Source organism: Oncorhynchus tshawytscha, unplaced genomic scaffold, assembly GCF_018296145.1.
Source record: "Oncorhynchus tshawytscha isolate Ot180627B unplaced genomic scaffold, Otsh_v2.0 Un_contig_13382_pilon_pilon, whole genome shotgun sequence".
In the NCBI taxonomy this organism is placed as follows: Eukaryota; Metazoa; Chordata; class Actinopteri; order Salmoniformes; family Salmonidae; genus Oncorhynchus; species Oncorhynchus tshawytscha.
This window is the reverse complement of record NW_024608232.1, coordinates 24,559-50,738: the sequence shown is the minus strand read 5'-3', so window position 1 is coordinate 50,738 and position 26,180 is coordinate 24,559. Positions and strand designations below refer to the sequence as shown.

Here is a 26,180-nt window from a genome sequence, read left to right as displayed (position 1 = left end):
TTTCTACTTTTAAACTCGGACAAAACAGAGATGCTTGTTCTAGGTCCCAAGAAACAAAGAGATCTTCTGTTGAATCTGACAATTAATCTTAATGGTTGTACAGTCGTCTCAAATAAAACTGTGAAGGACCTCGGCATTACTCTGGACCCTGATCTCTCTTTTGAAGAACATATCAAGACCATTTCAAGGACATCTTTTTTCCATCTACGTAACATTGCAAAAATCAGAAACTTTCTGTCCAAAAATGATGCAGAAAAATTAATCCATGCTTTTGTCACTTCTAGGTTAGACTACTGCAATGCTCTACTTTCCGGCTACCCGGATAAAGCACTAAATAAACTTCAGTTAGTACTAAATACGGCTGCTAGAATCCTGACTAGAACCAAAAAATTTGATCATATTACTCCAGTGCGAGCCCCCCTACACTGGCTTCCTGTCAAAGCAAGGGCTGATTTCAAGGTTTTACTGCTAACCTACAAAGCATTACATGGGCTTGCTCCTACCTATCTCTCTGATTTGGTCCTGCCGTACATACCTACACGTACGCTACGGTCACAAGACGCAGGCCTCCTAATAGTCCCTAGAATTTCTAAGCAAACAGCTGGAGGCAGGGCTTTCTCCTATAGAGCTCCATTTTTATGGAACGGTCTGCCTACCCATGTCAGAGACGCAAACTCGGTCTCAACCTTTAAGTCTTTACTGAAGACTCATCTCTTCAGTGGGTCATATGATTGAGTGTAGTCTGGCCCAGGAGTGGGAAGGTGAACGGAAAGGCTCTGGAGCAACGAACCGCCCTTGCTGTCTCTGCCTGGCCGGTTCCCCTCTTTCCACTGGGATTCTCTGCCTCTAACCCTATTACAGGGGCTGAGTCATTGGCTTACTGGGGCTCTCTCATGCCGTCCCTGGAAGGGGTGCGTCACCTGAGTGGGTTGATTCACTGATGTGGTCATCCTGTCTGGGTTGGCGCCCCCCTGGGTTGTGCCATGGCGGAGATCTTTGTGGGCTATACTCGGCCCTGTCTCAGGATGGTAAGTTGGTGGTTGAAGATATCCCTCTAGTGGTGTGGGGGCTGTGCTTTGGCAAAGTGGGTGGGGTTATATCCTTCCTGTTTGGCCCTGTCCGGGGTGTCCTCGGATGGGTCCACAGTGTCTCCTGACCCCTCCTGTCTCAGCCTCCAGTATTTATGCTGCAGTAGTTTATGTGTCGGGGGGCTAGGGTCAGTTTGTTATATCTGGAGTACTTCTCCTGTCCTATTCGGTGTCCTGTGTGAATCTAAGTGTGCGTTCTCTAATTCTCTCCTTCTCTCTCTCAGAGGACCTGAGCCCTAGGACCATGCCCCAGGATTACCTGACATGATGACTCCTTGCTGTCCCCAGTCCACCTGGCCGTGCTGCTGCTTCAGTTTCAACTGTTCTGCCTTCTTATTATTCGAACATGCTGATCATTTATGAACATTTGAACATCTTGGCCATGTTCTGTTATAATCTCCACCCGGCACAGCCAGAAGAGGACTGGCCACCCCACATAGCCTGGTTCCTCTCTAGGTTTCTTCCTAGGTTTTGGCCTTTCTAGGGAGTTTTTCCTAGCCACCGTGCTTCTACACCTGCATTGCTTGCTGTTTGGGGTTTTAGGCTGGGTTTCTGTACAGCACTTTGAGATATCAGCTGATGTACGAAGGGCTATATAAATAAATTTGATTTGATTTGTTTGTGTGTGCGTTTGTCCTACCTCGGAAGTCTCTGCGGTAGAGGTGTCTCCAGAGGGCCGGGTCTGTGGTGGTCTGGTGGAGGTGTCTGTTGACCGAGGAGAGGGCCAGGAGAGAGGAGACATCCAGCAGTCTCAGCACCCTCAGTAACAGCTCTGGAGGAAGGACTGGCAGGCCAAACACTGCTGGCAGGGCCATGGCTGTTATACCACCACCAGACAACAGGGGGAGACAGAGAGTTACAACACTGCTGGCAGGATCATGGCTGTTATACCATCACCAGACAACAGGGGGAGACAGGGAGTAATGGATTTGACACATTGGTCATTAACGTTTGCTATTCAATGATTTTAAATGATTGCAGTGAGATCTGAGACCAATGTCATATTTCCAGATATTTCCTTCTTAATAACAGTAATCCATATCTACCTCACAGTACTATTTATTACTTAGTAACAGTACTACATATCTACCTCACAGTACTATTTATTACTTAGTAACAGTACTACATATCTACCTCACAGTACTATTTATTACTTAGTAATAGTACTATATATTTAATAACAGTACTATATATCTACATCCCAGTACTATATATTTAATAACAGTACTATATATCTACATCCCAGTACTATATATTTAATAACAGTACTATATATCTACATCCCAGTACTATATATCTACATCCCAGAACTATATATCTACATCCCAGTACTATTTATTTAATAACAGTACTATATATCTACATCCCAGTACTATTTATATCTACATCCCAGTACTATATATTTAATAACAGTACTATATATCTACATCCCAGGACTATATATTTAATAACAGTACTATATATCTACATCCCAGTACTATATATCTACATCCTAGTACTATATATCTACATCCCAGTACTATATATCTACATCCCAGTACTATATATTTAATAACAGTACTATATATCTACATCCCAGTACTATATATTTAATAACAGTACTATATATCTACATCCCAGTACTATATATCTACATCCCAGTACTATATATCTACATCCCAGTACTATATATCTACATCCCAGTACTATTTATTTAATAACAGTACTATATATCTACATCCCAGTACTATTTATTTAATAACAGTACTATATATCTACATCCCAGTACTATATATTTAATAACAGTACTATATATCTACATCCCAGTACTATATATTTAATAACAGTACTATATATCTACATCCCAGTACTATATATTTAATAACAGTACTATATATCTACATCCCAGTACTATATATTTAATAACAGTACTATATATCTACATCCCAGAACTATATATCTACATCCCAGTACTATTTATTTAATAACAGTACTATATATCTACATCCCAGTACTATATATCTACATCCCAGTACTATATATCTACATCCCAGTACTATTTATTTAATAACAGTACTATATATCTACATCCCAGTACTATACATTTAATAACAGTACTATATGTCTACATCCCAGGACTATATATTTAATAACAGTACTATATATTTAATAACAGTACTATATATCTACATCCCAGTACTATATATTTAATAACAGTATTATATATCTACATCCCAGTACTATATATTTAATAACAGTACTATATATCTACATCCCAGAACTATATATCTACATCCCAGTACTATATATCTACATTACAGTACTATTTATTTAATAACAGTACTATATAGCTACATCCCAGTACTATATATCTACATCCCAGTACTATATATTTAATAACAGTACTATATATCTACATCCCAGTACTATATATTTAATAACAGTACTATACATCTACATCCCAGTACTATTTATTTAATAACAGTACTATATATCTACATCCCAGTACTATATATTTAATAACAGTACTATATATCTACATCCCAGTACTATATATTTAATAACAATACTATATATCTACATCCCAGAACTATATACCTACATCCCAGTACTATATATCTACATCCCAGTACTATATATCTACATCCCAGTACTATATATCTACATCCCAGTACTATTTATTTAATAACAGTACTATATATCTACATCCCAGTACTATTTATTTAATAACAGTATTATATATATCTACATCCCAGTACTATATATTTAATAACAGTACTATATATCTACATCCCAGTACTATATATTTAATAACAGTACTATATATCTACATCCCAGTACTATATATTTAATAACAGTATTATATATCTACATCCCAGTACTATATATTTAATAACAGTACTATATATCTACATCCCAGTACTATATAGTTAATAACAGTACTATATATTTAATAACAGTACTAAATATCTACATCCCAGTACTATATATCTACTGGTCTTTGAAGAACAGGACTATATATCTACATCCCAGTACCTTCTCTGGCTGAAGCTATCAGAGGATACACCAGCTGGTCTTTGAAGACCCGGGACAACTTCCTCAGCTCTGTGTAGACGGCCGCTGCACTGTCACCTGTGGATCAACACACAGAACAGACACTGTCACCTGTGGATCAACACACAGAACAGACACTAACCCGTGGATCCCACAGAACAGGAACAGACAGAACAGACACTGTCACCTGTGGATCAACACACAGAACAGACACTATCACCTGTGGATCAACACAAAGAACAGACACTGTCACCCGTGGATCAACACACAGAACAGACACTATCACCTGGAATGAACAGACACTGTCAGGGATCAGACAGAACAGACACTATCACCTGGGACAGAACAGACAGAACAGACACTGTCACCTGGAACAGAACAGACAGAACAGACACTGTCACCTGGAACAGAACAGACAAAACAGACACTGTCACCTGGAACAGAACAGACAGAACAGACACTGTCACCTGGAACAGAACAGACAGAACAGACACTATAACCTGGGACAGGACAGACACTATCACCTGGAACAGAACAGACACTGTCACCTGGAACAGAACAGACACTGTCACCTGGAACAGAACAGACACTGTCACCTGGAACAGAACAGACACTGACCTGGGACAGACCAGACACTGTCACCTGGGACAGAACAGACACTGTCACCTGAACAGACAGACAGTGTCACCTGGAACAGACAGACAGAACAGACACTATCACCTGGAACAGAACAGACACTGTCACCTGGAACAGAACAGACACTGTCACCTGGAACAGAACAGACACTGTCACCTGGGACAGAACAGACACTGTCACCTGGGACAGAACAGACACTGTCACCTGGGACAGAACAGACACTGTCACCTGGGACAGAACAGACACTGTCACCTGGGACAGAACAGACACTGTCACCTGGGACAGAACAGACACTGTCACCTGGGACAGAACAGACACTATCACCTGGAACAGAACAGACACTATCACCTGGGACAGAACAGACAGAACAGACACTATCACCTGGGACAGAACAGACACTATCACCTGGGACAGAACAGACACTGTCACCTGGGACAGAACAGACACTATCACCTGGAACAGAACAGACACTGTCACCTGGGACAGAACAGACACTGTCACCTGGGACAGAACAGACACTGTCACCTGGGACAGAACAGACACTGTCACCTGGGACAGAACAGACACTGTCACCTGGGACAGAACAGACACTGTCACCTGGGACAGAACAGACACTGTCACCTGGGACAGAACAGACACTGTCACCTGGGACAGAACAGACACTGTCACCTGGGACAGAACAGACACTGTCACCTGGGACAGAACAGACACTGTCACCTGGGACAGAACAGACACCATCACCTGGAACAGAACAGACACTCACCTGGGACAGAACAGACAGAACAGACACTATCACCTGGAACAGAACAGACACAATCACAGAACAGACACTGTCACCTGTGGATCAGACACACAGAACAGACACCTGGAACAGAACAGACACTGTCACCTGGGATCACAGAACAGACTGTCACCTGGAACAGAACAGACACTATCACCTGGAACAGAACAGACACTAACCTGTCCACTGGTCAGTCACAGAACACACTAACCTGTCCACTGGTCAGTCACACTAACCTGTCCACTGGTCAGTCACACTAACCTGTCCACTGGTCAGTCACCAGACACACTAACCTGTCCACTGGTCAGTCACACAAACCTGCCCACTGGTCAGTCACACCAACCTGTCCACTGGTCAGTCACACTAACCTGCCCACTGGTCAGTCACCAGACACACTAACCTGTCCACTGGTCAGTCACACTAACCTGTCCACTGGTCAGTCACACTAACCTGTCCACTGGTCAGTCACCAGACACACTAACCTGTCCACTGGTCAGTCACACAAACCTGCCCACTGGTCAGTCACACTAACCTGTCCACTGGTCAGTCACCAGACACACTAACCTGTCCACTGGTCAGTCACACAAACCTGCCCACTGGTCAGTCACACTAACCTGTCCACTGGTCAGTCACACTAACCTGCCCACTGGTCAGTCACACTAACCTGCCCACTGGTCAGTCACACTAACCTGTCCACTGGTCAGTCACACTAACCTGCCCACTGGTCAGTCACCAGACACACTAACCTGTCCACTGGTCAGTCACACAAACCTGTCCACTGGTCAGTCACACTAACCTGTCCACTGGTCAGTCACACTAACCTGTCCACTGGTCAGTCACCAGACACACTAACCTGTCCACTGGTCAGTCACACAAACCTGTCCACTGGTCAGTCACACTAACCTGTCCACTGGTCAGTCACCAGACACACTAACCTGTCCACTGGTCAGTCACACAAACCTGTCCACTGGTCAGTCACACTAACCTGTCCACTGGTCAGTCACACTAACCTGCCACTGGTCAGTCACACTAACCTGTCCACTGGTCAGTCACAGTCAACCTGTCCACTGGTCAGTCACACTAACCTGCCCACTGGTCAGTCACCAGTCACACTAACCTGTCCACTGGTCAGTCACACAAACCTGTCCACTGGTCAGTCACACTAACCTGCCCACTGGTCAGTCACCAGTCACACAGAACCTGTCCACTGGTCAGTCACACTAACCTGTCCACTGGTCAGTCACACTAACCTGTCCACTGGTCAGTCACACTAACCTGTCCACTGGTCAGTCACATAGGTGGAGGGTTTCAGTCACACTTTCCTCCACTGGTCAGTCACACCTGCCACTGGTCAGTCACACTAACCTGTCCACGGTCAGTCACACTAACCTGTCCACTGGTCAGTCACACTAACCTGACTGGTCAGTCAATAGAACCCTGAATCCACTGGTCAGACCAATAATAATGAGCCAGCAGAGATGGATCAAACATATAGCTATGTCAAAGACTGAGACTGCCTTCCAGATGGCCACTATAGAGCCCTTCCAGATGGTCCCCTATAGAGCCCTTCCAGATGGTCCTTCCAGATGGCCCCCTATAGAGCCAGACACACTAACCTTCCAGATGGTCCCCTATAGAGCCCACTGGTCCCTTCCAGATGGCCCCTATGGAGCCCTCACGGAACCTTCCAGATGGTCCCACTATAGAGCCCACGGTCCTTCCAGATGGCCCCTATAGAGCCCTACGGTCCTTCCAGATGGCCCCTGGTCAGTCACACTAACCTTCCAGATGGCCCCTATGGAGAGCCCTACGGTCCTTCCAGATGGCCCCTATAGAGCCCTATCTTCAGATGGCCCCCTATAGAGCCCTACGGTCCTTCCAGATGGCCCCTATAGCCCTACGGTCCTTCCAGATGGCCCCTATAGAGCCCTTCCAGATGGTCCCCTATAGAGCCCTACGGTCCCTTCCAGATGGCCCCTATAGAGCCCCTTCCAGATGGTCCCCTATAGAGCCCTCCTTCCAGATGGCCCCCTATAGAGCCCTACGGTCCTTCCAGATGGCCCCTATAGAGCCCTACGGTCCTTCCAGATGGCCCCCTATAGAGCCCTACGGTCCTTCCAGATGGCCCCCTATAGAGCCCTACGGTCCTTCCAGATGGCCCCCTATAGAGCCCTACGGTCCTTCCAGATGGCCCCTATAGAGCCCTATGGTCCTTCCAGATGGCCCCTATAGAGCCCTTCCATCCAGATGGCCCCTATAGAGCCCTATGGTCCTTCCAGATGGCCCCTATAGAGCCCTACGGTCCTTCCAGATGGCCCCTATAGAGCCCTACGGTCCTTCCAGATGGCCCCCTATAGAGCCCTATGGTCCTTCCAGATGGCCCCTATAGAGCCCTATGGGGCCCTTCCAGATGGCCCCTATAGAGCCCTTCCAGATGGCCCCCTATAGAGCCCTTCCAGATGGCCCCTATAGAGCCCTATGGTCCTTCCAGATGGCCCCCTATAGAGCCCTTCCAGATGGCCCCTATAGAGCCCTATGGTCCTTCCAGATGGCCCCCTATAGAGCCCTTCCAGATGGCCCCTATAGAGCCCTTCCCAGATGGCCCCTATAGAGCCCTTCCACATGGCCCCTATAGAGCCCTTGGTCCAGATGGCCCCTATAGAGCCCTTCCAGATGGCCCCTATAGAGCCCTATGGTCCTTCCAGATGGCCCCTATAGAGCCCTTCCAGATGGCCCCCTATAGAGCCCTTCCTTCTAGATGGCCCCCTATAGAGCCCTTCCAGATGGCCCCCTATAGAGCCCTTCCAGATGGCCCCCTATAGAGCCCTTCCACATGGCCCCTATAGAGCCCTTCCAGATGGCCCCCTATAGAGCCCTTCCAGATGGCCCCCTATAGAGCCCTTCCACATGGCCCCCTATAGAGCCCCTTCCAGATGGCCCCCTATAGAGCCCTTCCAGATGGCCCCCTATAGAGCCCTTCCAGATGGCCCCTATAGAGCCCTTCCAGATGGCCCCCTATAGAGCCCTTCCAGATGGCCCCCTATAGAGCCCTTCCAGATGGCCCCTATAGAGCCCTTCCAGATGGCCCCCTATAGAGCCCTTCCAGATGGCCCCCTATAGAGCCCTTCCAGATGGCCCCCTATAGAGCCCTTCCAGATGGCCCCCTATAGAGCCCTATGGTCCTTCTAGATGGCCCCCTATAGAGCCCTTCCAGATGGCCCCCTATAGAGCCCTTCCAGATGGCCCCCCCTTCCAGATGGCCCCTAGAGCCCTTCCAGATGGCCCCCTATAGAGCCCTTCCAGATGGCCCCCTATAGAGCCCTTCCAGATGGCCCCCTATAGAGCCCTTCCAGATGGCCCCCTAGAGCCCTTCCAGATGGCCCCCTATAGAGCCCTTCCAGATGGCCCCTATAGAGCCCTATGGCCCCCTCCTTCTAGATGGCCCCTTTAGAGCCCTTCCAGATGGCCCCCTATAGAGCCCTTCCAGATGGCCCCCTATAGAGCCCTATGTTCCTTCTAGATGGCCCCTTTAGAGCCCTTCCAGATGGCCCCCTATAGAGCCCTTCCAGATGGCCCCCTATAGAGCCCTTCCAGATGGCCCCTATAGAGCCCTTCCAGATGGCCCCCTATAGAGCCCTTCTAGATGGCCCCCTATGAGCCCTTCCTTCTAGATGGCCCCTTTAGAGCCCTTCCAGATGGCCCCCTATAGAGCCCTTCCAGATGGCCCCCTATAGAGCCCTATGGTCCTTCTAGATGGCCCCTTTAGAGCCCTTCCAGATGGCCCCCTATAGAGCCCTTCCAGATGGCCCCCTATAGAGCCCTATGGTCCCTGGTCAGAAGTAATAAACCCCATTTGGGACACAGCTTTGAGAAACAGTGAGACTGACCGTTGATAACCAGAACGGGTCCCATGGGGACAGCTAGGACCAAGGCCAGGCTGTCGTCACAGAGAGGATGGGCATACTGCAGTCTGTACAGCCCTCCTGGTGCCCTCCACCCAGCTGGCATCTCACCAGGACGCCCCTCAGAGCCCTACACACACACACACACACACACACTATTTAGGGAATAGGTTTCTGGTCAACAGTAGTGCACTATGTAGGGACTAGGGTGCCATTTGGGATGCAAATCCCAGAGAGAATCTAAATTGCATAGTCCTAGCGTCCTCTCTCCTCGCCTCCTTCTCAAACCCATTGGATGAGAAAGCCAGAGGTCCCTCCCACCTGACCTTCTCCTCCAATGGGTTTTGAGGAAGGAAGCAGAGAGGAATGCGAGGAGTATTCCATTGAGATTGTCCCCCCCAGTCTCCTGTAGAGGCTTACCTGACACAGGAAGCCAGTCTCCACCATCAGGAGGTGGACTGCCACCATCAGGGCATCACAGGTACTGCTGCTCTGAGCCTGGTGGTACAGAACCTCCAGGGAATGGGGTACCTTCCCTCCTTCTGCCTCCCCACACAGCATGGGCTCCCACACCCACTGACCTGCTTCTTCTTCCTGCTCCTCCTCCTCTCTGACCACTTCCCGTTGAGGCTCCGCCCCTTGCTGGTGCTGGCCTGGATCAACAACACAAATCAGCATGGTGACTATCTGGTACTGAGAAGAAAGTCAACAGCAGTGTCCTATTAGAGTTATACAAAACTCACAGTAAAAGCATACGATTTACCGACACATTATATATACACACACACACACACACACACACACACACACACACATACATACATATTTACATACATATATTTACATACATACATACATACATACATACATACATATTTACACACATACATACATACATACATATTTACACATACATACATATTTATTACATATTTACATACATACATACATTACATACATATTTACTTTTACATACATACATACATATTTACATACATATTTACATACATATTTACATACATACATACATAAAAATATCACATTTACATATTATACATATTTACATAGTATTCAGACCCTTTACTCAGTACTTTGCTTAATATTTAACCATTTATTTTTATTTTTATTTAACCAGGTAGGCTTTGAGAACACCTTTATTTAACCAGGTAGGCTAGTTGAGAACACCTTTATTTAACCAGGTAGGCTAGTTGAGAACACCTTTATTTAACCAGGTAGGCTAGTTGAGAACACCTTTATTTAACCAGGTAGGCCAGTTGAGAACACCTTTATTTAACCAGGTAGGCTTTACATACACCATATTTAACCAGGTAGGCTAGTTGAGAACACCTTTATTTAACCAGGTAGGCCAGTTGAGAACACCTTTATTTAACCAGGTAGGCCAGTTGAGAACACCTTTATTTAACCAGGTAGGCCAGTTGAGAACACCTTTATTTAACCAGGTAGGCCAGTTGAGAACACCAGGTACTTTATTTATTTACCAGGTACCAGTTGAGAACACCTTTATTTAACCAGGTAGGCCAGTTGAGAACACCTTTTATTTAACCAGGTAGGCCAGTTGAAAATCACATTTAACCAGGTAGAACAAGTTCTCATTTGCAACTGCGACCTGGCCAAGATAAAGCATAGCAGTGTGAACAGACACCAATCACCTTTGGCAGCGATTACAGCCTCGAGTCTTCTTGGGTATGACGCTACAAGCTTGGCACACCTGTATTTGGGGAGTTTCTCCCATTCTTCTCTGCAGATCCTCTCAAGCTCTGTCAGGTTGGATGAGGAGTGTTGCTGCACAGCTATTTTCAGGTCTCTCCAGAGATGTTCGATCGGGTTCAAGTCCGGGCTCTGGCTGGGCCACTCAAGGACATTGAGACTTGTCCCGAAGCCACAACTGCATTTTCTTGTCTGTGTGCTTTGGGTCGTTGTCCTGTTTGAAGGTGAACCTTCACCCCAGTCTGAGATCATGAGTGCCTTGGAGCCGGTTTCATTCAATGATCTCTCTGTACTTTGCTCTGTTCATATTTCCCTCAATCCTGACTAGTCTCCCAGGCCCTGCTGCTGAAAAGCATCCCCACAGCATGATGCTGCTACCACCATGCTTCACTGTAGGGATTTGCCAGGTTTCCTCCAGACGTTACGCTTGGCCTTCAGACCAAACAGTTCAATCTTGGTTTCATCAGACCAGAGAATCTTGTTTCTCATGGTCTAAGAGTCTTTAGGTGGCTTTTTGGCAAACTCCAAGTGGGCTGTCATGTTCCTTTTACTGAGGAGTGGCTTCCATCTGGCCACTCTACCATAAAGGCCTGATTGGTGGAGTGCTGCAGAGATGGTTGTCCTTCTGGAAGGTTGTCCCATCTCCCCAGAGATACTCTGGAGCTCTGTCAGAGTGACCATCGGGTTCTTGGTCAGCTCCTTGACCATGGCCCTGCTCGAGTCTTGGTGATTTCAAACATCTTCCATTTAAGAGTGATGGAGACCACTGTGTTCTTGGGGACCTTCAAGGCTGCAGAAATGTTTTGGAAACCTTCCCCAGATCTGTGCCTCGACACAAATCTGTCTCGGAGCTCTACGGACAATTCATTCGACCTCATGGCTTGGTTTTTGCTCTGACATGCACTGTTAACTGAGGGACCTTATATAGACAGGTGTGTGCCTTTCCAAATCATGTCCAATCAATTGAATTTATGATAGGGGGAGAAAAATCTCAAGGATGATCAATGGAAACAGGATGCACCTGAGCTCAATTTTGAGTCTCATAGCAAAGGGTCTGAATACTTTTGTAAATAAGGTATGTTTTTTTATTTTTTTTAATAAATTTGCAAAAAATCCGAAAAAAATCTGTTTTCACGTTGTCATTATGGGGTATTGTGATGTCATTATGGGGTATTGTGATGTCATTATGGGGTATTGTGTGTAGATTGAAGAGGGAAAAATAATTGAATCAATTATAGAATAAGGTTGTAACTTAACAAAATGTGGAAAAAGTCAAGGGGTCTGAATACTTTTATTGTAATATACTACTACTATATTCTACTACTACTATACTGTAATATAATATACTGCTGGTGTTAGGAGATGAGGGCTCACCTCACTGGAGCGTTGGGCTGGTGGGTGTACAGCTTGGTACAGCCCAGGACTACTACTACTGATGCTGCTGTTGTTGCTGGGTGACTGGCGGGCTGAAGAGGCAAAGGCAGCAGAGGAAGCAGGGGAGCCTGAGGGCACAGCCTGGCGGGCTGAGGGAGCAGGGGCAGCGGAGGGGGCAGAGGTGGCGGAGGGCACAGCCACAGATGGAGGCAAGATGACACAGACCAGGTCCCCAGTGACGATGCCACAAGAGGACAAAGTCTGACCAGAGTCAGATAGAAGATCTGAGCCATTCAGGGACAAGGTGAACTCTGTGTCTGGGCTGTGGGGGACAGAGGAGAGTTAGGATCTGAACCGTTCAGGGACAAGGTGAACTCTGTGTCTGGGCTGTGGGGGACAGAGGAGAGTTAGGATCTGAACCGTTCAGGGACAAGGTGAACTCTGTGTCTGGGCTGTGGGGGACAGAGGAGAGTTAGGATCTGAACCGTTCAGGGACAAGGTGAACTCTGTGTCTGGGCTGTGGGGGACAGAGGAGAACTGAACCGTTCAGGGACAAGGTGAACTCTGTGTCTGGGCTGTGGGGGACAGAGGAGAGTTAGGATCTGAACCGTTCAGGGACAAGGTGAACTCTGTGTCTGGGCTGTGGGGGACAGAGGAGAGTTAGGATCTGAACCGTTCAGGGACAAGGTGAACTCTGTGTCTGGGCTGTGGGGACAGAGGAGAGTTAGGATCTGAACCGTTCAGGGACAAGGTGAACTCTGTGTCTGGGCTGTGGGGGACAGAGGAGAGTTAGGATCTGAACCGTTCAGGGACAAGGTGAACTCTGTGTCTGGGCTGTGGGGGAGTTAGGACTGAGAGGGGACAAGGTGAACTCTGTGTCTGGGCTGTGGGGGAGGGATCTGAACCGTTCAGGGACAAGGTGAACTCTGTGTCTGGGCTGTGGGGGACAGAGGAGAGTTAGGATCTGAACCGTTCAGGGACAAGGTGAACTCTGTGTCTGGGCTGTGGGGGACAGAGGAGAGTGAACTCTGAACTCTGTGTCTGGGCTGTGGGGGACAGAGGGAGAACTCTGTTAGGGATCTGAACCGTTCAGGGACAAGGTGAACTCTGTGTCTGGGCTGTGGGGGACAGAGGAGAGTTAGGATCTGTTTGCTTAACACAGGGACAAGGTGAGTTCTGGGCTGTGGGGACAGGGAGAGTTAGGATCTGAACCGTTCAGGGATGAACTCTGTGTCTGAACCGTTCAGGGACAAGGTGAACTCTGTGTCTGGGCTGTGGGGGACAGAGGGCTGTGGGGGACAGAGGAGAGTTAGGATGAACCGTTCAGGGACAAGGTGAACTCTGTGTCTGGTTTGTTAAACTTTGGGAATCTGTGGGGGACAGAGGAGAGTTAGGATCTGAGCCGTTCAGGGACAAGGTGAACTCTGTGTCTGGGCTGTGGGGGAAGGAGAAAGTAACCTGAGGGACTAACAACCTGAGGACTAAGAGTTACATCAAATGTTTGCTTAACACAAACCATTGAGTTCTACGTTTAATAAACCATACAACTATGAACAATAACCTCTTTGAACAATTTACACAATACATTTAAAAATACCACATTTACTGGAAAAACTCCAGATGCAAAGTTTGGTTCCAGAATTACAGTAAAATCTCCCTTAGTTTTATTCTGTTAGCAATAAAACTAGTTTTTCCTCTAAAATTGTAAGTGGGCATTTTTAAAAGTCATCCTTGTGCATGGAGTTGTATGGTTTGTTAAACTTTGAAATCAATGTTTTTTGTTCGGCAGACATTTTAGAGTGAAAATCTAAATCTAGTCTACCATGGAATTGCCCTTTAGCAACAGAAGGAGAAAGTGACTAACCTGAGGGACTAACTAACCTGAGGGACTAACCTGAGGGACTAACTAACCTGAGGGACTAACCTGAGGGTCTAACCTGAGGGACTAACTAACCTGAGGGACTAACCTGAGGGACTAACTAACCAGAGGGACTAACTAACCAGAGGGACTAACCTGAGGGACTAACTAACCTGAGGGTCTAACTAACCTGAGGGACTCTAACTAACCTGAGGGACTAACCTGACTAACTGAACCTGAGGGACTAACTAACCTGAGGGTCTAACTAACCTGAGGGACTAACTAACCTGAGGGGACTAACTAACCTGAGGGACTAACTAACCTGAGGGACTAACTAACCTGAGGGACTAACTAACCTGAGGGACTAACTAACTAACCTGAGGGTCTAACTAACCTGAGGGTCTAACTAACCCCTGAGGGACTAACTAACCTGAGGGACTAACTAACCTGAGGGACTAACTAACCTGAGGGACTAACTAACCTGAGGGACTAACTAACCTGAGGGACTAACTAACCTGAGGGTCTAACTAACCTGAGGGACTAACTAACCTGAGGGACTAAGGGACTAACCTGAGGGACTAACTAACCTGAGGGTCTAACTAACCTGAGGGACTAACTAACTAACCTGAGGGACTAACTAACCTGAGGGTCTAACTAACCTGAGGGTCTAACTAACCTGAGGGACTAACTAACCTGAGGGACTAACTAACCTGAGGGACTAACTAACCTGAGGGACTAACTAACCTGAGGGACTAACTAACCTGAGGGACTAACTAACCTGAGGGACTAACTAACCTGAGGGACTAACCTGAGGGTCTAACTAACCTGAGGGACTAACCCTGAGGGACTAACTAACCTGAGGGTCTAACCTGAGGGAACCTGAGGGACTAACTAACCTGAGGGACTAACTAACCTGAGGGACTAACTAACCTGAGGGTCTAACTAACCTGAGGGTCTAACTAACCTGAGGGACTAACTAACCTGAGGGACTAACTAACCTGAGGGTCTAACTAACCTGAAACTAACCTGAGGGTCTAACTAACTACTGAGGGACTAACTAACCTGAGGGTCTAACTAACCTGAGGGTCTAACTAACCTGAGGGACTAACCTGAGGGACTAACTGAACTAACCTGAGGGACTAAGAAACCTGAGGGTCTAACTAACCTGAGGGACTAACCCTGAGGGACTAACTGAACCTGAGGGACTAACCTGAGGGACTAACTAACCTGAGAGACTAACCTGAGGGACTAACTAACCTGAGAGACTAACCTGAGGGACTAACTAACCTGAGGGACTAACCTAAGGGACTAACTAACCTGAGGGACTAACCTAAGGGACTAACTAACCTGAGAGACTAACTAACCTGAGGCCATGTGAAGGCAGAAGGATCTCTCTGATTTGAACGTTGAGCTCTGTCAGAGTGGGCTCCTCTCCCTCCAGCTTCACCGGGCTGGTCTGCTTGTTTATCCTCACACGTAGTTTCATGCTTAGGAGAGAGAGACCGACGGACAGGGAGGGAGAGAGAGAGAGAGAGACAGACGGAGAGAGAGAGACCGATGGGACAGGGAGGAGAGAGAGAGAGAGAGAGAGAGAGAGAGAGAGAGAGAGAGAGAGAGAGAGACCGACGGACAGTGAGGGAGAGAGAGAGAGACCGATGGGACAGGGTTAGGTAACCAACACACAGAACACGATCAGACATTTTAAGGACACAAATTCAATCATTCAGACCCAATTGTGGTCTTCTCTCCCTGGTTCATCATGAATCATTACGGTCATCTTCCAAAACACCCTTTCACAAAGCGCCCAACTTTCTGAGCAGGATGTCAGTTTTCACAATGAAGTAGAAAACCCTTGGCAACGTCACCTCTTTACAGTAGAAACACAATGCTAGCTGGAATTCATTCACTTTCATTTCTTGCCAACTGTGTTTTTAAGAAAGACTGAATTATGAAAGTAAAACGGTAACATTCATCAGTGTAACAATCTAACGTTATAGCAGGTACACTGGCCTAGAAATTCATACAGTATACAGATACGTTTCATTATGCACAGCACACTTCTGGTATGATGGTGTTAATCTAGCTAGAACAATACAAACCTACATGTAGAAGAGCAGCTAGCTGGTTAACCTACCTGGTAGCTAGCTAGCCAGCAGCATTTCACTTACTTTAGTTTAGTTGTTGTCTCTTGTTATTAACTTATTGCAAGCCTTAATCATGTCACACCATACAGTTCATGTTAACTAAAGAGGTCTTAATTGCAAGTAGAGATAGTTTAAGATTTCCACGTATTACAATCGAGAAGATAGAAGAGGCTTTGACAGAAGCTAGATGGTCAACAACTGTTATCAAATAGTTGACTGCAACTACGGAAAGAGATTAGCGTTCTGACTTCAACTACGGAAAGAGATTAGCGTTCTGACTTCAACTACGGAAAGAGATTAGCGTTCTGACTTCAACTACGGAAAGAGATTAGCGTTCTGACTTCAACTACGGAAAGAGATTAGCGTTCTGACTTCAACTACGGAAAGAGATTAGCGTTCTGACTGCAACTACGGAAAGAGATTAGCGTTCTGACTTCAACTACGGAAAGAGATTAGCGTTCTGACTTCAACTACGGAAAGAGATTAGCGTTCTGACTTCAACTACGGAAAGAGATTAGCGTTCTGACTTCAACTACGGAAAGTCAAAAAAGACTAATATAGGAAAATAATAACCACAAATGTTTTCAAAAAATAAAACTTTGCTAGGATATTAGGGAACATGTATTTGTTAGACACGACTATAATATGGTGTTATCCAATATCAATATTTTAATCCATTCAAAAATAAACGCGATTAATTTAAAAACATTTACAGCTGCGTCATTATTCAATTTTCCAAAAACGCGTTTTGTACGGACGCCTCTGAGTTGCCGTAGTTGTAGTTTGTTGGTTCAGAACAGAATCAGACACTGCTGAAATATAAGTGAAATAAACAGCTAGCTACATAATCATATCATGAGTCGATCGTACAATGACGAGTTACAATATTTGGACAAGATTGACAAGAACTGCTGGCGAATCAAGAAAGGTTTCGTCCCAAATATGCAGGTGATTAAGCTAAAACGAACTTATATGGAATGAATTAACGTTAGCACATGTCCGTAGTTTGATAGCTTCAGACGTGGCTTGCTACTATCCAGCTTGACTCTGTTATTGTTGCTCTTGTCTTTTGTATGTAGATACGGTGTAAGAGCATAGTAGCTCCATAAGCTATCTAATTTAGCTAACCTAATATGACGTATGGACTTGACAGCTCATCAAATCCTTCCCATCTCATTCCAGGTGGAAGGAGTGTTTTACGTCAACGAGTCCCTGGAGAAGCTGATGTTTGAGGAGCTGCGTAACGCGTGTAAAGGAGGAGGTAGACAACAACAACAACAACACACATGATGCCATGTTAACAGACAAGCCCGCTCCTGTATTGTTTTCCCGTTGATTTGACTGATTTTGTTGTTGTTGTTGTTGTTGTTGTTGTCGTCGTCAGGTTTTGGTGGGTTTCTCCCTGCCATGAAACAGATTGGAAACGTTGCAGCTCTGCCGGGTATAGTCCATGTAAGTAGATGTCTGGTCCGGATCAGTCCTTAACACAAGTCAGTGGAGATGACGCTGACAACCGTTATCTAACGAGCTATAAACTGACATATTGACACTCTGTAATATCTCACCGGGGCTGTTTTCCCCAGATACATATTTAGCCTTGTCACGGACTAAGAAGCACTTTCAATGGAGATTCTCCAATGAGTTTGCTTGTCAGTCCAGGATTTCTCTTAACCTGTGTCCAGGAAACAAGGCCTAATAGTGTCCCCAAACCTCTCTCTCTCTCCCTCAGAGGTCCATCGGCCTGCCAGACTGCCACTCGGGGTATGGGTTCGCCATCGGAAACATGGCTGCCTTCGACATGAGCGACCCCAACGCTGTCGTATCCCCAGGTACAGAGGATACACACAGTCCAACAGGCTGTCCTGTCTAATCTCTGGTGTGGGTTTTGACATTAACTGTGTGTGTGTGTGTGTGTGTGTGTGTGAGCTAGGTGGTGTGGGGTTTGATATTAACTGTGGAGTGCGTCTACTAAGGACCAACCTAGACGAGGGAGACGTCCAGCCTGTCAAGGAGCAGCTGGCTCAGGCCCTGTTTGACCACATCCCTGTAGGAGTCGGCTCCAAGGGAGTCATCCCTATGACCGCCAAGTAAGGAGGCACCAATACCCTGCTGCACCAATACACCAATACCCTGCTGTCTACAGGCACCAATACACCAATACCCTGCTGTCTACAGGCACCAATACAATACAATACCCTGCTGTCTACAGACACCAATACCCTGCTGCTGTCTACAGACACCAATACACCAATACCCTGCTGTCTACAGACACCAATACACCAATAACCTGCTGTCTACAGACACCAATACACCAATACCCTGCTGTCTACAGACACCAATACACCAATACCTGCTGTCTACAGGCACCAATACACCAATACCCTGCTGTCTACAGACACCAATACACCAATACCCTGCTGTCTACAGACACCAATACACAGACAATACCCTGCTGTCTACAGACACACAATACCCTGCTGTCTACAGAAACCAATACCCTGCTGTCTACAGACACCAATACACCAATACCCTGCTGTCTACAGACACCAATACACCAATACCCTGCTGTCTACAGACACCAATACACCAATACCCTGCTGTCTACAGACACCAATACACCAATACCCTGCTGTCTACAGACACCAATACACCAATACCCTGCTGTCTACAGACACCAATACACCAATACCCTGCTGTCTACAGGCACCAATACACCAATACCCTGCTGTCTACAGACACCAATACCCTGCTGTCTACAGACACCAATACACCAATACCCTGCTGTCTACAGGCATACACCAATACCCTGCTGTCTACAGACACCAATACTCTGCTGTCTACAGACACCAATACCCTGCTGTCTACAGACACCAATACACCAATACCCTGCTGTCTACAGACACCAATACCCAATACCCTGCTATCTGCAGACACCAATACCCTGCTGTCTACAGACACCAATACCCTGCTGTCTACAGACACCAATACCCTGCTGTCTACAGACAATACCCTGCTGTCTACAGACACCCCCTGCTGTCTACAGACACCAATACCCTGCTGTCTACAGACACCAATACCCTGCTGTCTACAGACACCAATACCCTGCTGTCTACAGACACCAATACCCTGCTGTCTACAGACCTCCATACCCTGCTGTCTACAGACACCAATACACCAATACCCTGCTGTCTACAGACACCAATACCCTGCTGTCTACAGACACCAGTATAGATGGGAATGGACTGGTCCCTGAGAGAAGGCTGTCTGTTACAGGGATCTAGAGGAGGCTCTAGAGATGAGAGTGGACTGGTCCCTGAGAGAAGGCTGTGTAGAGACTGATAACTGGTGTCTGTTACAGGGATCTAGAGGAGGCTCTAGAGATGGGAGTGGACTGGTCCCTGAGAGAAGGCTATGCCTGGGCAGAGGATAAGGAGCACTGTGAGGAGTATGGCAGGATGCTGCAGGCCGACCCCAACAAGGTCTCCTCCAAGGCCAAGAAGAGAGCCTGCCTCAGGTAACACCACTCCCTAACTAAACCTGACCCCCAACAAGGTCTCCTCCAAGGCCAAGAAGAGGGAACCACTACGCTGAGATCCAGGTGGTGGATGAGATCTATAATGACCTGTCCTTATTCCAGCTGGGTACTCTGGGGGCAGGGAACCACTACTGAGATCTGGTGGATGAGATCTATAATGATCTGGCTAACCTGGGGGCAGGGAACCACTACGCTGAGATCCAGGTGGTGGATGAGATCTATAATGACTATGCTGCTAAGAAGATGGGCATCGACCACAAGGGCCAGGTGTGTGTGATGATCCACAGTGGCAGCAGGGGGCTGGGCCACCAGGTGGCGACAGGTAGGACTCTCTACCCATGTTGGAAATATTGTCTGTAACGTGGTCTCCTGTCTGCGTTGCTGCACGGTGTATTGGTTCTTGTCTTGGTCAGGTTGTTGTTGTTATTGATGTGTTTTTCAATGACTTACCTGGTTAAATAAAGGGAAAAATATACATTGAGGGGAAAAAATAATTGATCCATTTTAGAATAAGACTGTTACGTTACGGCTTTGTTCTAAAATGGATTAAATAAATACACATAAATACACTACCCCATAAACATAAATACACTACCCCATAAACATAAATACACTACCCCATAAACATAAATACACTACCCCATAAACATAAATACACTACCCCATAAACATAAATACACTACCCCATAAACATAAATACACTACCCCATAAACATAAATACACTACCCCATAAACATAAATACACTACCCCATAAACATAAATACACTACCCCATAAACATAAATACACTACCCCATAAACATAAATACACTACCCCATAAACATAAATACACTACCCCATAAACATAAATACACTACCCCATAAACATAAATACACTACCCCATAAACATAAATACACTACCCCATAAACATAAATACACTACCCCATAAACATAAATACACTACCCCATAAACATAAATACACTACCCCATAAACATAAATACACTACCCCATAAACATAAATACACTACCCCATAAGGGAAAACGGTTTATTAGGAAAACGGATACCTTACATAAGTATTCAGACCCTTTGCTGTGAGACTTGACATTGAGCTCAGGTGCTTCCTGTTTCCATTGAGCTCAGGTGCTTCCTGTTTCCATTGAGCTCAGGTGCTTCCTGTTTCCATTGAGCTCAGGTGCTTCCTGTTTCCATTGAGCTCAGGTGCTTCCTGTTTCCATTGATCATCCTTGAAATGTTTCTACAATTTGATTGGAGTCCACCTGTCATAAATGACATTGATTGGACATTGATTGGACATGATTTGGAAAGGCACACACCTGTCTATATATAAGGTCCCACAGTTGACAGTGCATGTCAGAGCAAAAACCATGCCATGAGGTCGAAGGAAATCTCTGTAGAGCTCCGAGACAGAATTGTGTCGAGGCACAGATCTGGGGAAGGGTACCAAAACATGTCTGCAGCATGAAGGTTCTCATCAACACAGTGGCCTCCATCATTCTTAAATGGAAGAAGTTTGGAACGACCAAGAAGACTCTTCCTAGAGCTGGTCACCTGGCCAAACTGAGCAATCGGGGGAGATGGGCCTTGGTCAGGGAGGTGACCAAGAACCCGATGGTCACTCTGGCAGAGCTCCAGAGTTCCTCTGTGGAGATGGGACAACCTTCCAGAAGAACAACCATCTCTGCAGAACCCCAACAATCAGGCCTTTATGGTAGAGTGGCCAGACAGAAGCCACTCCTCAGTAAAAAGACACATGACGGCCCGCTATGAGTTTTCCTGAAGGCACCTAAAGGACTCAGACCATGAGAAACACGATTCTCTGGTCTGATGAAACCAAGATTGGACTCTTGGCCTGAATGCCAAGCGTCATGTCTGGAGGAAACCTGGCACCATCCCTACGGTGAAGCGTGGTGGCAGCATCATGCTGTGGGGATGTTTTTCAGCAGCAGGGCCTGGGAGACTAGTCAGGATCGAGGGAAAGATGAACAGAACAAATTACAGAGAGATCCTTGATGAAAACCTACTCAGGACCTCAGACTGGTGGGGGGGGGGTGGGCGCAAAGGTTCACCTTCCAACAGGACAACGACCCTAAGCGCACAGCCAAGACAACAGAGGAGTGGCTTTAGGACAAGTCTCTGAATGTCCTTGAATGGCCCAGCCAGAGCCTGGACTTGAACCCGATCTAAACATCTCTGGAGAGACCTGAAAATAGCTGTGCAGCAACGCTCCCCATCCAACCTGACAGAGCTTGAGAGGATCTGCAGAGAAGAATGGGAGAAACTCCCCAAATACAGGTATACCAAGCTTGTAGCGTCATACCCAAGAAGACTGGAGGCTGTAATCACTGCATAAGGTGCTTCAACAAAGTACTGAATTAAGGGTCTGAGTACTTTGGTAAATGTGATACCAGTTTTTATAAATTAGCAAAAACCTTTTACTTTGTCATTATGGGGCACTGTGTGCAGATTGTGGGGGGACATTTTAGAATAAGTCACGTAACAAAATGTGGAAAAAGTCAAGGGGTCTGAATACTTCCTGAAGCCACTGAAGAAAAACCCTTGAATGATTAGGGGTCCTAACATTTGACTGGTACTGTATATGTTCTGGTAGATGCCCTGGTTGCCATGGAGAAGGCGATGAAGCGAGACAAGATCCAGGTGAACGATCGTCAGCTGGCGTGCGCCCGTATCTTTTCAGAGGAGGGACAAGACTACCTGAAAGGAATGGCCGCCGCCGGCAACTATGCCTGGGTCAACCGTTCCTCTATGACCTTCCTCACACGACAGGTAACTGACCCTACCTGAGACAGGTAACTGACCCTACCTGAGACAGGTAACTGACCCTACCTGAGACGGGTAACTGACCCTACCTGAGACAGGTAACTGACCCTACCTGAGACAGGTAACTGACCCTACCTGAGACAGGTAACTGACCCTACCTGAGACAGGTAACTGACCCTACCTGAGACAGGTAACTGACCCTACCTGAGACAGGTAACTGACCCTACCTGAGACAGGTAACTGACCCTACCTGAGACAGGTAACTGACCCTACCTGAGACAGGTAACTGACCCTACCTGAGACAGGTAACTGACCCTACCTGAGACAGGTAACTGACCCTACCTGAGACAGGTAACTGACCCTACCTGAGACAGGTAACTGACCCTAACTGACCGCACCTAAGACGGGTAACTGACCCTAACTGACCGCACCTGAGACGGGTAACTGACCGCACCTGAGACGGGTAACTGACCGCACCTGAGACGGGTAACTGACCGCACCTGAGACGGGTAACTGACCGCACCTGAGACGGGTAACTGAGCGCACCTGAGACGGGTAACTGAGCGCACCTGAGACGGGTAACTGACCGCACCTGAGACGGGTAACTGACCGCACCTGAGACGGGTAATTGACCCTAACTGACCGCACCTGAGACGGGTAACTGACCGCACCTGAGACGGGTAACTGACCCCACCTGAGACGGGTAACTGACCCCACCTGAGACGGGTAACTGAGCGCACCTGAGACGGGTAACTGAGCGCACCTGAGACGGGTAACTGAGCGCACCTGAGACGGGTAACTGAGCGCACCTGAGACGGGTAACTGAGCGCACCTGAGACGGGTAACTGAGCGCACCTGAGACGGGTAACTGAGCGCACCTGAGACGGGTAACTGAGCGCACCTGAGACGGGTAACTGACCCTAACTGACCGCACCTGAGACGGGTAACTGACCGCACCTGAGACGGGTAACTGACCGCACCTGAGACGGGTAACTGACCGCACCTGAGACGGGTAACTGACCGCACCTGAGACGGGTAACTGACCGCACCTGAGACGGGTAACTGAGCGCACCTGAGACGGGTAACTGAGCGCACCTGAGACGGGTAACTGAGCGCACCTGAGACGGGTAACTGACCGCACCTGAGACGGGTAACTGACCGCACCTGAGACGGGTAATTGACCCTAACTGACCGCACCTGAGACGGGTAACTGACCGCACCTGAGACGGGTAACTGACCCCACCTGAGACTACCAGGTAACTGACCCCACCTGAGACGGGTAACTGAGCGCACCTGAGACGGGTAACTGAGCGCACCTGAGACGGGTAACTGACCGCACCTGAGACTACCAGGTAACTGAGCGCACCTGAGACGGGTAACTGAGCGCACCTGAGACGGGTAACTGAGCGCACCTGAGACGGGTAACTGAGCGCACCTGAGACGGGTAACTGAGCGCACCTGAGACGGGTAACTGAGCGCACCTGAGACGGGTAACTGAGCGCACCTGAGACGGGTAACTGAGCGCAACTGAGACGGGTAACTGAGCGCACCTGAGACGGGTAACTGAGCGCACCTGAGACGGGTAACTGAGCGCACCTGAGACGGGTAACTGAGCGCACCTGAGACGGGTAACTGAGCGCACCTGAGACGGGTAACTGAGCGCACCTGAGACGGGTAACTGAGCGCACCTGAGACGGGTAACTGAGCGCACCTGAGACGGGTAACTGAGCGCACCTGAGACGGGTAATTGACCCTAACTGACCGCACCTGAGACGGGTAACTGAGCGCACCTGAGACGGGTAACTGAGCGCACCTGAGACGGGTAACTGAGCGCACCTGAGACGGGTAACTGAGCGCACCTGAGACGGGTAACTGAGCGCACCTGAGACGGGTAACTGAGCGCACCTGAGACGGGTAACTGAGCGCACCTGAGACGGGTAACTGAGCGCACCTGAGACGGGTAACTGAGCGCACCTGAGACGGGTAACTGAGCGCACCTGAGACGGGTAACTGAGCGCACCTGAGACGGGTAACTGAGCGCACCTGAGAAGGGTAACTGACCGCACCTGAGACGGGTAACTGAGCGCACCTGAGACGGGTAACTGAGCGCACCTGAGACGGGTAACTGAGCGCACCTGAGACGGGTAACTGACCCTAACTGACCGCACCTGAGACGGGTAACTGACCGCACCTGAGACGGGTAACTGACCGCACCTGAGACGGGTAACTGACCGCACCTGAGACGGGTAACTGACCGCACCTGAGACGGGTAACTGACCGCACCTGAGACGGGTAACTGACCGCACCTGAGACGGGTAACTGACCGCACCTGAGACGGGTAACTGAGCGCACCTGAGACGGGTAACTGAGCGCACCTGAGACGGGTAACTGAGCGCACCTGAGACGGGTAACTGAGCGCACCTGAGACGGGTAACTGACCCTAACTGACCGCACCTGAGACGGGTAACTGACCGCACCTGAGACGGGTAACTGACCGCACCTGAGACGGGTAACTGACCGCACCTGAGACGGGTAACTGACCGCACCTGAGACGGGTAACTGACCGCACCTGAGACGGGTAACTGACCGCACCTGAGACGGGTAACTGACCGCACCTGAGACGGGTAACTGACCGCACCTGAGACGGGTAACTGACCGCACCTGAGACGGGTAACTGACCCCACCTGAGACGGGTAACTGACCCCACCTGAGACGGGTAACTGACCACTCCAGTGTGACTTCTCCGTGTCTCTGTCTCCTCCAGGCGTTTGCCAAGGTGTTCACCACCACTCCTGATGACCTGGATATGCATGTGATCTATGACGTGTCTCATAACATCGCCAAGGTGGAGGAACACATGGTGGATGGGAAACAGAAGACTCTACTGCTGCATCCAAGGGATCCACCCGGGCCTTCCCTCCACACCACCCCCTCATCCCTGTAGACTACCAGGTACCCCCTCTCATCCCTGTAGACTACCAGGTACCCCCCTCTCATCCCTGTAGACTACCAGGTACCCCCTCATCCCTGTAGACTACCGGTACCCCCTCTCATCCCTGTAGACTACCGGGTGCCCCCTCATCCCTGTAGACTACTAGGTACCCCCCTCTCATCCCTGTAGACTACCAGGTACCCCCCCTCATCCCTGTAGACTACCGGGTGCCCCCTCTCATCCCATGTAGACTACCAGGTACCCCCTCTCATCCCTGTAGACTACCAGGTACCCCCTCTCATCCCTGTAGACTACCGGGTACCACCCCTCATCCCTGTAGACTACCGGGTACCACCCCTCATCCCTGTAGACTACCGGGTACCA

At 48.1% G+C, this 26,180-nt stretch overlaps 2 protein-coding genes across 2 annotated transcripts; one reads left to right on the top strand and one right to left on the bottom strand.

Annotated features, from left to right (window-relative positions):
- Window positions 1-1,682: 1,682 nt before the first annotated feature.
- LOC112238852 (F-box only protein 7) lies at window positions 1,683-17,091 on the bottom strand (the record flags this gene model as incomplete). The annotated part of the gene is made up of 8 exons (XM_042312962.1): window positions 16,569-17,091; window positions 15,765-15,887; window positions 12,543-12,864; window positions 9,861-10,133; window positions 9,364-9,570; window positions 6,814-6,847; window positions 4,104-4,199; window positions 1,683-1,905 (listed from the first exon to the last, which is right to left on the bottom strand). Coding segments are annotated over exons 2-8 (1,277 nt in total), but the record flags the coding sequence as incomplete, so codon positions are not given.
- Window positions 17,092-17,301: 210 nt separating this feature from the next.
- Window positions 17,302-25,808, top strand: LOC112238853 (RNA-splicing ligase RtcB homolog). The gene is made up of 9 exons (XM_042312961.1): window positions 17,302-17,492; window positions 17,727-17,805; window positions 17,929-17,996; window positions 18,274-18,373; window positions 18,475-18,631; window positions 19,903-20,047; window positions 20,230-20,401; window positions 22,695-22,870; window positions 25,629-25,808. Exons 1-9 carry the CDS (start codon window positions 17,400-17,402, stop codon window positions 25,806-25,808), a joined length of 1,170 nt encoding a protein of 389 aa, XP_042168895.1. The 5' UTR covers window positions 17,302-17,399.
- Window positions 25,809-26,180: the final 372 nt, after the last annotated feature.